Source organism: Gorilla gorilla, chromosome 9 (assembly GCF_029281585.2).
Source record: "Gorilla gorilla gorilla isolate KB3781 chromosome 9, NHGRI_mGorGor1-v2.1_pri, whole genome shotgun sequence".
NCBI classification, from domain to species: Eukaryota; Metazoa; Chordata; class Mammalia; order Primates; family Hominidae; genus Gorilla; species Gorilla gorilla.
Window position 1 is genome coordinate 126,574,401 of NC_073233.2, and position 12,333 is coordinate 126,586,733.

The window sequence follows — 12,333 nt, forward strand, 5'->3', positions numbered from 1 at the left end:
TTCCATGGGGCCCCACCCAGGCCTGGCACTCAGTGGTAAATATTCTCTTCCGCAGAGCCCTTATTGCTCCCCTCAAAGGTGGGGGTTGGGTGGGGGGGGCAGGGAATTAGCCTCCTGTCTCAGTCCAGCTATTCCTCAGCAAGTGCCTGGAGGAACAGGTGATCCATTTTCTTAGTCTGATTCCAAAAGGCTCTAGGCTTCCTCAGTTGATAGCTTCCCTCCCCTCCAGCACGAAGATGCACCTAGCACCAAGCTCCAGGGAGAGGTGCTAGCCTTGGAAGAAGAGCGGGCTCAGGTGCTGGGGCGCGTGGAGCAGCTCAAGGTCCGTGTGAAGGAGCTAGAGCAGCAGCTGCAGGAGTCAGCCCGAGAGGTGAGCCGTGAAGTCCCTAGCTGGACTCTTCCCTAGGCCAACTGAAGGCCCCAGAGAGGGGCCACAGTCAGCTGCTTTGATGGGCACCCTGGTGTCTGCCCCCAGGCCGAAATGGAGCGGGCACTGCTGCAGGGAGAGAGGGAGGCAGAGCGGGCACTGCTGCAGAAGGAGCAGAAGGCAGTGGATCAGCTGCAGGAGAAGCTGGTGGCCTTGGAGACAGGCATCCAGAAGGAGAGGGACAAGGTAACCCACACCTGGCCCAGCTTAGTGCTGGGTACCAGTGGCCTGGGAGAGAAGGAGAAATGTCTTCTCTGGGGCCCTGTACCCTTCACCTCATCATCCATTCTGCAGTACAAGTGGTCTCTGTGGCTTTCCAGAGACAAGGTGACTTGTCCTCCTCTGTGGAAGGAACCAGCTTGGAGGGCACTGCCAGGGGCTGGGCTGGTGTCTGGGGTCTCCTCTGTCTGGGTCTGTGTGCTACCTCTGGGTGCCTGCCATCCTAGGCCCTTTATGGCCCTTCTAGGAAGTGCCAAAGCCCCTTCTTGGGCAGTGAGCACAGCCCAAGGGACTGACATTGGGGAGTGATTCAAGTTCGGGTCCCACCATCTGGAGAACATCTCCCTCCAAGCATGCCACAAGTGCTTACGTTGTGATCTTTGGGAGATGGCCCTCGGGCCTCGCTTCCCTTGAGCCTTCAGGATCTGCAGCCTCCCATCCCAGGTGATCCTAGCTCCTGCCCCTGCCCCTTTCAGATTTCGTGCCAGCCTGCAGGGGCCACTCCCAGATGCCCAACATCGTGCCAAAAGCTCTGAAGTGGAGAGGGGTCATCTATTTCTGGATCTGACAGTATTTTTCCAATAATTTAATTTTCCTTCTGGATTTTTTGAGTTTCTTCCTCCTGCCCTCAATTTTGAGAATCTTAAAAATTCTTTGACCCTTTTTTTTTTTTTTTGGAGCTTTGGCTCTGGCCCCCAAAACCACACTCCCAAATTCTGTGCCAAATTAACTCCACGCTTGCCAACTAGGCCTATACTAACGTCCCTTCTAATCACTGACTTGGGCTTTCCGCATGCCCCTAACTGCCAGTGCCACTCAGGGCTGAGCCATGCCCGCTTTTGCACTAACTCAATGGGTGCCTCTGTGCCCCTGGCCTCTCCCCTCTAATGCTGCCTCCTTCTTTTCTTGGTGTGGGACCCCAGAGTTTTTATATGAAAGGAATTGGCAGGAGGATTGGTAGCTCAACTTTACTCAAGGGGGCATTGGCAGGAGGGGTATGAGGGTGGGGGAAATGCTTGGCTGTGGAGCTGCTCAGACTGAAGAGTTCTTTCCATTGGAAATGCCTAGGCTGCTGTCTTAGGCTACTGTCTGAGGACAGCATGAGATAACCCAAGGAAGCTTCCTGGCAGCTTCCTGCACAGCAGAGTAGGCTGTCTTCCACCTATTCCCCTGCCTGCCCTCTGGAGCCAAGGAGTAAGGAGGCCCAGTTGTGGGCGTGGTCTTGGAGGGCTTGAACAGGACCTCTCTGCCAACATAGTGGCTACCCTTCCTAGCTTTCCCTTGGGGCTTCCCAAATTCAGATACCCATCAGAGGTTGGTAATGGGTAGCCCCTACTCTTCTCCTCACTCCTGAGCCACCTATAACACAGGGTATTTTAAAGGCTGAGTCCAAGGATGAGGAAGCACCTAGACCCCAGGAACTGGCCTGATCAGGTCCTCCTCTCTGGGGATGGGTAGATGAGTTGGGTAGAGGGATGGGAGTGACTGGGTTCAGCACAGGGCCTCACTCCCAGGGATAAAGCTCAGCATTTCAGAAGGAACCTGCCTAACCTCATTTCCCACTGACCTGGAGTTTTTTGGAGGCCTGGACTTCGCTTTCTCTGTGGGGAAGAGAGGTTATTCGAGGCTGTGGTAGTGATGGTGGTGGTGGTGATGGTGGTAGTGATGGCAGTGGTGTGGAGGGTTCACTCGGCTTCCCTCTCCCCTGCCCTCAGCCCATGGCTCCACTCTGGCTTTGGAATCAGTAATCACAGTTTCTCCTCTGCCTGTCCTTTGAGGGGTGACTCACCAAACCCTCCCCTCGTCCCCCTTCCCACCCTCATAGGTGTCATCTCACCCCAGACAGAACCGTCCACCCTCTCTGTACCCACTCCTGGGACTCATTACCATGGAAACAGCCCGAACTAATTGCAACCCTCATCCCTGAAGTTCAGCCTGCAGGGCCAACACCCCACCCCGACCCTGGGCAGGAGGGGAGGGAGGCCAAGGGTGTTGTGTTGGGGTCCCCTCTGCCGCACTGCTTTAACATCCTCAGCTCCTGATTGATGCCCAACCCCGGATTTAACCCTCACCATCACTACCCTTTTTCCCTGGGTTAAATTTTGGTCTCTGGGCTGTAGTAGAAGGGGAGGGATGAGAGCTGGAGGCTCTGTGATGCAGAACCAGCCTTGACTGGTTTGGAGAGAAAACAGAGGGCCTTTTCTCGAGACCTACCCAACAATTTCAGTTCAAGGGACTTCAGGAGACCAAAATCTGTGCCCTGCCCCCACACCTCTGCCTGTGTTACCTCATCCCCTGCACCTCTGACTGCCCTGTTACCCTTCAGCTCCTGGCCTTGGGCCCTCTCCCTCTTCACCTCTTTCCCTCCTCACTTTCCCTTTCTGCCCTTTTCTTTCTCCTCACCTGGTTATTCTCTTTGATTCCAGCCTTTTTTTCTCCTCTCTCAACCCCCATTGCCGACCCCCATTCTGTCCCGCCCTGGCCGCCCTCCCGCGCTCCCCTCCCGCCGCTGCCGGGCCGGAGTTGAGGAGTGTGTGTTCTGTTTCTCCCCTGTGCCCCGCCCTCTCCCTCGCCCTCCCGCCGACCAGGAGAGGGCGGAGCTGGCCGCGGGACGGAGGCACCTGGAGGCCCGCCAGGCGCTCTACGCCGAGCTCCAGACGCAGCTCGATAACTGCCCCGAGTCAGTGCGGGAACAGTTACAGGAGCAGCTAAGAAGGGTCAGTTCCACCGCCCCCCCTCCCCCGGCCCCGCGGGCCACGCCCCAGAAGGAAGAGAGGAGAGCGGTGGGACGGGACCACCTGGCCCCTGCAGTACCTGCCGGACACCAGGGTCGGTGCTGCGGTTTGGAGGGAACCGGGAAGGTTGGGGAATCAGCGCTCCAGGCCATGATGCCCGCAAAAGGGCAAGGCCAAGTACAGCGGGAGCTGGGGGGAGGCAGGTTTCTTACCCAATTTCCCCGGGTCCAGCCCCATACAACGCATGCCCCTGTGGCCTGGTCTTCCAGGCCCAGAGTGGCATTGCAAGCACCACCCAACCCCCTTTGTCACTGTCGTTGAAGGAGGCAGAGGCCTTGGAGACTGAGACAAAGCTCTTTGAGGACTTGGAGTTCCAGCAGTTGGAGCGGGAGAGCCGCGTGGAGGAGGAGCGCGAGCTGGCCGGCCAGGGGCTGCTCCGGAGCAAGGCTGAGCTGCTCCGCAGCATCGCCAAGAGGAAGGTGTGCCCCACCTCGTTCCCTGCTGCGTGCTGTTGGAGGCCAGTGACCTGGGTTTGAATCCCAATGACCTCACAAAAGTTAACTTCGTCTTTTGTGCCTGGATTTCCTTGTCTGTAAAATGAGAATTATAACAGGTTGTTGTGAGAATTAAACAAGATGTAAAGACAGAATAGGATGTGATTGTAATGAGCACTCGGTGAAGAATAACTATTATTATTAAGCTCTGACTCCCCTCAGTCTTCCAGTGGAAAGTGGATTCTGCTCCCATTCAGAGCTTGGCACTGGCCCGGCAGGAAGGTGAAAGATGGAGGAGGAGGAGGCTTGCCCCTGTGCTTGCAGAGCTCTTGTCTGGTGGAAGTGCTGGGACACACAGAAAGATTTGAGATCTGGATATTAGAGCCAGCTAGGGGCCCTAGAAAGGGCATTCATTTCGGTTCCAGCCATGGCTCAGCCCTGCCTTGGCTGAGCTATAAAACAAGGGTTATTGGGTATTGTGGCCTGGCCGGCTGTGACACGCTAGCTAGATACTGTGATCATCTGCTCCTGATCTCAGCCAGACCACAGGATGGTGGCGCAGGTGACTGTGTATGTTTGGGGAGTAAAGCTGGGAGAAGGTATGTGTTAGTAAGGGTTGGGAAGAGGTGAGGGAGGGATTGGACAGGATGGCTCAAGCGGCTTCCACCCTTATGGCTGAAGCTTGTGGCCATGCACATGCACACATGCATGTACATTTTGCTTGGCTGGAGTTAGTGTGGGGGAAGTGAGGGTGGTGAGATTGGGGAGGGGTGTCTAAAATTGGTGACGTAGGGGATTTGCTGGCTAGCCTGGGGTTGGTGGTAAGTGGGGAGCTGCTGGACTTTCCTTGAGTCCAGATCGCATGCTTCTCTCCCTGAGCTGCTGTCTTACAAACGCACTTTCTGGATGTAAGACTGACTGATGAAAGGAAGGAAGAAAATTGACACACCTAAGCACATGGGTGTGTGTCAGGCACCTTGCTGGGAGCCTTCCTTGGATTACCTCATGCTGTCCTTAGGACGGTATCACAAGACAAGTGCTGTTATTCCCATTTTATAGACAAGGAAACTAGGAGTAGGAGAAGCTACACATTTTGCCCAAAGCCTCCCATTATATAAGCTTCAGAGTCAGAATTGGAACCCAGGCCTGTTGGCCCAAATCCCACGTTCCTTCGACTGTACTGCACTGAGGCTAGGGGCGGGCACTTCTCTAGCCTCTTCCTCTTTCTTTCTGGAGGGAATGCGGTAGGGAGCTGTAGATCAGCTAATCTCATCCCTTTGGGGTTCTGGTGAGTATAAGCTCCAGGGAGTTTGGGAGGGCTTGGCAGTAGTGGATTCCTCTTCCCACACCCACCCTGCCTCCTGGGAAACCGGAGCTCAGCCCCTAGGACCTGGGGTGTCACATTCTTCCCCATGCTCCTCCTTAGGAACCTTATCCAGCTTTCATCCTCAGACCCTAGTGTCCCACCCTAGGCTCTGTCTGCCCTGGTGCCCTGTGCTCCCCTGCCCTTTCCACTCTGATTCAGAGTGACTCAGAGTACTGGTCTGGGAGTCCAATAGATGATTCTAATCCTTGCTCTACCACTTAGCTGGCTAAGAGATCTTAGCTCCTAAATATGTTGGTGTTCTCACCTATAAAATGGGTATAAATGCACCTGCCTCATAAAGGAGCTTATTAAATTACGTAACAAATGCAAAACATTTAGCAGAGTTCCTGGCTCCTAATGGGTTCTTAGTAGATGGCAGCTCTTGCGGTGAGGATTACTGCCTAGCCTACTTTGTTGTTGTTGTTGATTTTGAGACAGAGTCTCGCTGTTGTCGCCCAGGCTGGAGTGCAATGGTGTGATCTCACCTCACTGCAACCTCCACCTCCCAGGTTCAAGCGATTCTCCTGCCTCAGCCTCTCAAGTAGCTGGGATTACAGGTGCCCCCCCAACCCCACACCTGGCTAATTTTTGTATTTTTGGAAGAGGTGGGATTTCACTCTGTTGGCCAGGCTGGTCTCAAACTCCTAACCTCAGGTGATCCAGCCTCCTCAGCCTCCCAAAGTGCTAAGATTACAGGCGTGAGCCACAGCGCCCGGCCAGCCTACTTTGGTCTTTTCTTGGACTGACCCCAGATTTAGGACATCTCCCTTCTTTAACTCTTCCTTTCCCATGATTTGTTCCTAAAGATGGTGGTTTAAGGCCGCCTTCTTCAGGAAGCCCTCCTGGGATTAACCCAGCCCATTTTTCCCATCTCTCATCCTTCCCCCTTACTTACTATCTTTTCATTTCCTTTTAGCACATGATTGTTGAGCCAGGTACTGTTCTAAAAGCCCTATTGGGGGTATAAAGACAGAAAAGACAATGTGGATCTTACATTTGGGGCAGGCTGGTGGTGGTGGTAACAGATATATTCACAAATAACAATAATAAAGGCAGATGGTGATACAGAAGAATGTGAGCACAGAGGAAGGAGCAAAGAAATCGGCAATCAAGGAAGGCTTTGGAGAGGAGATAGCATCTGGTCTAGTCTTAGATGATAAGTAAGCTCTTGATAGGTAGAGAAGATTGGAACAGCTCTTCTGGCCTAAGGAAGTGACATAAGAAAGGCCTGAGAGTTTACAGCTACACAGCTGAGTGTACAGTGTGGCTGAGCTGAAAGGACATGGAGGCTGTAAGAGGGAGGGGAGCTGCAAAGGGTTCGGGAGCCCCGAATGCCTGGTAAGGAGTTTGTGCTTTATCCTGTGTGTAATGAGGAGCCACTGAAAGATTTTGAGGAGAGGCATGATCTGACCTTACTTGTGGATTTTTAAAAAATTATTCAAGTAATATTCCTTTTTAGAAAGTAATTTTTCTTTTTAGAAAGATTAGAAAATTCAGATAAGCAAACAAACCTCAAAGTCCTCTTAGGAAGATATTTGTGACAGTGTGGAGTGGATCAGGAAGTTGAGAGAGTGGAAGCAAAGGCTGGTGAGAAGGTCCAGACCAGGGAAGCAGAGGGCCTGGATTTGGGTGGTGGCAAGTGGGGTTGGGACAGGGAGAATGAGGCAGATGGAGTGGCTCTAGGCTTTGGGACCCATTGGTTGTGGGGTAAGGGAAGGGAGATTTGAGGATCTGAGTGGTGTGCCTAATGGCACAGGGGTCATTGGTCAAGGGAGGGAGGGAGGCCCGAGGCAAGGAGCCCACATGGCAGCCTGTTTTCTTAGGGTGAGTTGAGGCCAAGCAGAAGAGCTGGTTGATCCCCTTCACCTGAGCCTCGAGTCTCTGGGCAGGAGAGCCAGCTAGTTCTCACCTTGGGCTCAGCCCTGTCTCCCCAGGGCCTGATCAACCACCCCATCTCCTTTAGGAGCGCCTGGCCGTCCTGGACAGTCAGGCTGGGCAGATCCGGGCTCAGGCCGTGCAGGAGTCAGAACGCCTGGCCCGGGACAAGAATGCCTCCTTACAGCTGCTGCAAAAGGTAGGGTCCCTGAGGTTGGGCCGGGAGATTTGGAGTAGGGTAAGTGGGAGGGGAGTGCAGAAGGGCTGGGGTGTAAATGTGCTGGGGTGGAGCACAGGGCCCCCTCACACAGTCTCCTGGCTCCCACTCCTCTTTGACTCTGCCATTCTGGGCTCGCAGGAGAAGGAGAAGCTGACTGTGCTGGAAAGGAGATACCACTCACTCACAGGGGGCAGGCCTTTCCCGAAGACCACATCGACCCTCAAAGAGGTATCATGATTGGATTAGCCCCAGCTTCAGGCCCAAGGGGTGTCCTGGGAGGCTCTGAGTAACACATGGCACTTTCACCCCAGTAGCTGAGGTTGTGTGGGGGCATCTTCCTGAATGGGAGAGATTTGAGGAGGAATGGCCCCAAGCTCTGGGATTTGATCTTCCATGGCTACCAGCTGCCTCTGTTTAGTTGCCTTTGGGGTTCCCAGGAGCCCACAGATTTCACTGTTTTTGGTGGCTGAATATATGTGGGGGGACTCAGGGGCCTGGGTTGGGTGGGTAGACAGCTCAGAGGCTTGGTAGGGGCCGGGCTGGATGGACTCACCTTGAAGGGGAGCATAGGGATAGGGGTGCTGATCCTGGGGCTCTTGGGCTTCAGTCCTGAGTTAGGCATTTGTCTCAGAAGAGGATATTGAGGCCCCTTAAGTGGTTCTTCCCCAAGTCTGTATGTCTGGTGTGTGAATTCCAAATAGAACATATCTGGTTTACCAACTTCGTTCCCTCCCTCCCTCCCTCCCTGCCTCACTACACAAACAATTTAGGCCTGCGGTGGGGAACTGGGCCAAGTGTGAGGGATGCAGCCCCTCACCGTGTCCCCTCTCTGTAGGCCGAGCTGCTCATCTCCGAGTCCTCAGAGATGGGGCTGGGGACTAAGGCTCTGGGCCTTTTCCCAGGGTCTTCTCAGGCTGGGGCCTCCTCTGTCTCTTTAACCCCACCTGCTTCCACTCTTCTCTGCCCCAAAGCACAAGAGGTAATCACAGCTAACTGCGTGCTCTGCTTTGCCCACTGCCTGTCTGCCTGCCCGCTGAGCCCCTGCCTACAGCTCCTCCCAGGGCTTAGCTGAAGGGCATGTGGTGATAGTTTCTTGGCTGGCCAGAGTTTGGGAGAGTGTGTGCGAGCATGCCATGCCGCCATTCCATAGAGTGCCTGGGCAGCCCATTGAATTGCATATTAATTTGCCTATATTCTGCATGCCATTCATTAGTTCTCACAACATGCTGGACCCTCTGGCTGACTTTCCTTTTCCATGACCCCAGAGGACAACCTGGTTCTAGAGCTAGGCCTGGATGGGCCCCTTGGGTAGAGCAGGCTTATGATCCTGCGCTTTGATTCAGCATGCATTGTGGAGGTCTACCATGCTCCCAGCACCCAGATAAGCTCAGTTTCTAAGGACAGGTGATGAATACGACAGTCCCTATCCTCCCAACCCACAGTTGAATGTGTTGGCATCTTTCCAAGGACTCATCTTGGGCAGTGGGCCCATTTTTCTGCTAGGCTTTTAGCTGTTCCTTGCTAAGGCCTCTTTCTCACAGCCCATCTTGCTCAGGCCCTGGTGATGTCTCCACCTTCCCCCACCTGTTTCTAGCTCCTGCCCAGGCTGATGGGGTGTGAGGGGACCCTGGGGATGGTGTGACTGGTGCTCAATGCTGCATGTGTGTGCCCCACTGGGGACTGCCAGGTTGTTGGGGACGGGGAGGGGGTCTCTGGAAGCTGGGTTCTGATCCTCAGTGAACTCTTAGAAGGTCTTCTGTGGGCTTCTTTGCCTGCCCCCAGCCCAGGGCGAATTCAGGCATGGGCCTTCAGGGTCTGCTTGGGGCAGGACTGGATGCCAAAGTGGCTCTTTAAGAGTGGAGGGCAGGAGGAGCCTTCAGACAGTTGGTTCTGCTGCCCTTTTCTGGTCTCTGTCACTCCCTGCAGCCATCTATGGGCATAGCAGGCACCCTACCCCTGCCTTGGATTTTGTATTGACATGGAGTGATGGCCCTGTGGCCTGGCGTGGAGTTTGGGGTGTTGGGCACCTTGTTGAACCCTGTTAACCCCTTCTTTGCCCACCCCTTCCCCTTCTACTGGGCACCCCAGGAATATGTGACCCTGGCAGAAGTTTTCCAGCTGTGTTCCCGCTTGGACCCCTATGCTTCTGCCACTTCCCCCAGTGTGCTCGCCCAGCCCCTGCCTGACAGTGAGGTACCAGCCACCGAGGGTGCCCACCAATGCCCAAGGACCTCTTTATGGATGGCCTAGATTCCCCCTCGGGCCTGGGTGGAGCTAGGGGGACAGAAGGGTCTGTGTTCGACAGTGAGGGAGAAGGGCAGCCTGCATAAGGGGAGGTTGGGAGTGGTTTCTTTTTTTCCCTGGGGCCTTGGGAGCTTTCTTTAGCTCCTATGGCCTGGGGAGGGGTACGCCTTCTGCTCTAGGATGAGGGTGTCGAGTTGAGAGGACTCTGGCTTTCCTAGGTTGCAGGCTCTGTACTTTCTGCCCTTTCCCTCCCTTCCCCTGTGGGTAGGGCCATCTCATGTGTTCTGGTTCCATTAACCTCTTATATTCCCTCCTGCGTCTGGCCTTGCCCCAAGTACGTGATGCTTGAGCAGCTAAAGGTGATGCGGGGCACCTCGCCCATGCCCCCAGCACCTGTGCCAGGCCTTCCTCCCTGGGCCTCCGCCTCCCGGGACCTGGTTCCCACCACCTGCCTTCCTCCCATGCTGCCCTCCTCCTCGTTCGCTTCCATCACGCCTTCACCTAAGGTTGGTGGTTTGTGAGTTCTTGCTACCCCCACCCATGACTGGTGTGCTCTGTGTGTGTTTTGCTCCTGCTCACCTGGCCTCTTGGCTCTGGGCCAGCCCAAGGGGAGTGCCCAGTGCCTGCAGGCTCTGTCTGATGGCTGGTTTCATGGCTGGTGTAGCACATGTCTATGGTCTGGAAGTTGTACCCTGACTGTTTCTCTTTGCCCTTAGTACATTCAGGGCAATTGTTGTCTCACTGTTTTTCTCTTCTTTTTCTTGATGCTCTCCTTTCTCCCTTCCTTCCCCCCCTTCTTCCTTCACCTTCCTGTCCATTTCCCTGATATGGCCTTCCTTTAACCTTCCCCTTCCTTCTTCCACTTCTTTCTTCTTTCTCTCTTCTCCTGCCTTTTCCTTTCCCTTTATTTCCTGGCCTTTCCTCTCCTGTCCCCTTTTCCCCTCCCCATTCCCACCTCCAGATGGAGAAGCTGCTGCTCCCTGCTGTAGACTTAGAGCAGTGGTACCAGGAGCTGATGGCCGGGCTGGGGACTGGCCCCGCTGCAGCCTCCCCTCACTCTTCTCCCCCGCCTCTGCCCGCCAAAGCTTCCCGTCAGCTGCAGGTAACCCCTCCTTCACTGCCCGTCCTCCCCAGCCTTTGCACCTGTCCACTCTGATACCTCCTGCCAATCCATCAGCCACACAGTACCACCTTGAGTGGAGGCGTCAGCCCAGTCAGGGCAATGAGGGCACCTCTGGGCCCTGAGAGGGTCACTCCTTGGGCAGCCATCCTGGCATGTGGGCAACCGGAGGGCCAGCCTCCATAGTCTAAAACTATCTGATTGAGTGTCTGGTAGAAGAGGATTCTGGAGCCGTGGTCAGTTTGGGATCTGTTTGGTGCCCTGTGCTGAGCTAGGCTGTGGGTCTGGCCTATGCTTGGCAGCCCCCAACACCCGGAGCTTCTCACCCAGTCTGGGGGCCTGACAGGCTCTTGGGCCTGTGGCAACTGGAACTAGTGTGTCCTGGGAAGAACTGCCAGTATTTTGTTCTCCTGGTCTCTCCAGCAGTGACACTTGGAAGCAGAAAACAAAGGGCAAAGACTCTGAAGTGACAGCCTAAGCCTCCTCAGAGTTGCCATGGAGGGCATGGGCCTACCTGAACCTGCAGCAAGCAACTGACCATGGGGTGGGAAAGGGGGCTGGGCTAGTCTTCTCCTCAGGTTTCCTCCACTGACCTGCTGCAGTGCCTAAGATTGACCATTTAAGATCACCCTTTGAGTGAAGGCACTGCATCTGTAAGACTGTGACCTCAGCTAAAATTTCATGTTTCCTTGGGGAGGAGTTTGATCATGTAAGACTTCTACTGTGTACCCAGCTGGTTAGAGACTTTAACGTGTTTTGATTCTCTAATCATCATCATAGGCCTTTGAGGTAGATGAAGTTAACTCATTTTATAGATGAAACACTGGGGCCTAGAGAAGATAAGTAACCTCTCCAAGGCCACACAGCTAGGAAGTAGCAGAGCTTATGCCAGGTCAGTGTTTGTGACACTAAAGGCCATATTCACCACATGCTAGTGCTGCAGGGGAGCTTGGCCATTATTTAGTCTAGTCCTACCCCCTTCTTTTGCAGATAAGGAAGCCAAGGCCCAGAGTAGGGAGGTGTGTGGCCCAAGGTCACACAGCCTGTTAGTGGCAGAGCTAGGACCAGAGGGAACCCAGCTTCTAGTTGGTCTCCTGCACAACTGCCTGACTGACATTAAATCCTTGCGTGGGTCTGTTTACAGGTCTTTTATTAGACCCAGGGTTGGGCTAGGGATTGGCCCAGGGAGGAACAGCCTGGAAAGGAGAATTGGCAGCTGCCAATAGCATCTGGCCATTGGGCTGGCTCAGGAGGCTTGTTGTCAGAGCCAGAAGGCCTCAGAGGCCTAGTGCCAGGGCGGTACGTCAGATCACAGCAGACTAGGTGACATGGGGGAGGTGGCCAATGGGGGAGCCAGAAATCACTGGGCACTATCTTTTCTTTCCAGGTTTACCGCACCAAGATGGATGGCGAGGCCACCAGCCCCCTTCCCCGGACCCGCAGCGGCCCCCTCCCCTCCTCCTCTGGCTCTTCCTCCTCCTCCTCCCAGCTCAGCGTGGCTACCCTGGGGCGTAGCCCCTCCCCAAAGGTCTGAGGACAGTGGGTGGGGCTGCACATGTGGCTGGGGATGGAGACTTCCACCCTGGGGAGAGGCCAAGACCACCCATAAAAGCCTTGGGAATGGGGGTAAGGG

General features: G+C 54.8%; 1 protein-coding gene across 39 annotated transcripts in view; it reads left to right on the forward strand.

Annotated features, from left to right (window-relative positions):
- Positions 1 to 12,333, forward strand: part of PHLDB1 (pleckstrin homology like domain family B member 1) — a 50,970-nt gene that overhangs the window by 24,587 nt on the left and 14,050 nt on the right. For 10 of the 39 annotated variants that reach the window (XM_063693569.1, XM_055355045.2, XM_063693564.1 and 7 more), the window contains 10 exons: positions 230 to 370; positions 476 to 613; positions 3,235 to 3,363; positions 3,705 to 3,860; positions 7,205 to 7,315; positions 7,475 to 7,564; positions 8,172 to 8,315; positions 9,916 to 10,086; positions 10,542 to 10,682; positions 12,088 to 12,228. In XM_063693569.1, coding sequence (XP_063549639.1) covers positions 230 to 370; positions 476 to 613; positions 3,235 to 3,363; positions 3,705 to 3,860; positions 7,205 to 7,315; positions 7,475 to 7,564; positions 8,172 to 8,315; positions 9,916 to 10,086; positions 10,542 to 10,682; positions 12,088 to 12,228 — 1,362 coding nt within the window. Of the gene's footprint in view, positions 1 to 229; positions 371 to 475; positions 614 to 3,234; positions 3,364 to 3,704; positions 3,861 to 7,204; positions 7,316 to 7,474; positions 7,565 to 8,171; positions 8,316 to 9,424; positions 9,530 to 9,915; positions 10,087 to 10,541; positions 10,683 to 12,087; positions 12,229 to 12,333 lie in introns of all 39 variants that reach the window. The other 29 variants (XM_063693584.1, XM_063693587.1, XM_063693589.1 and 26 more) reach the window with 9 other exon arrangements.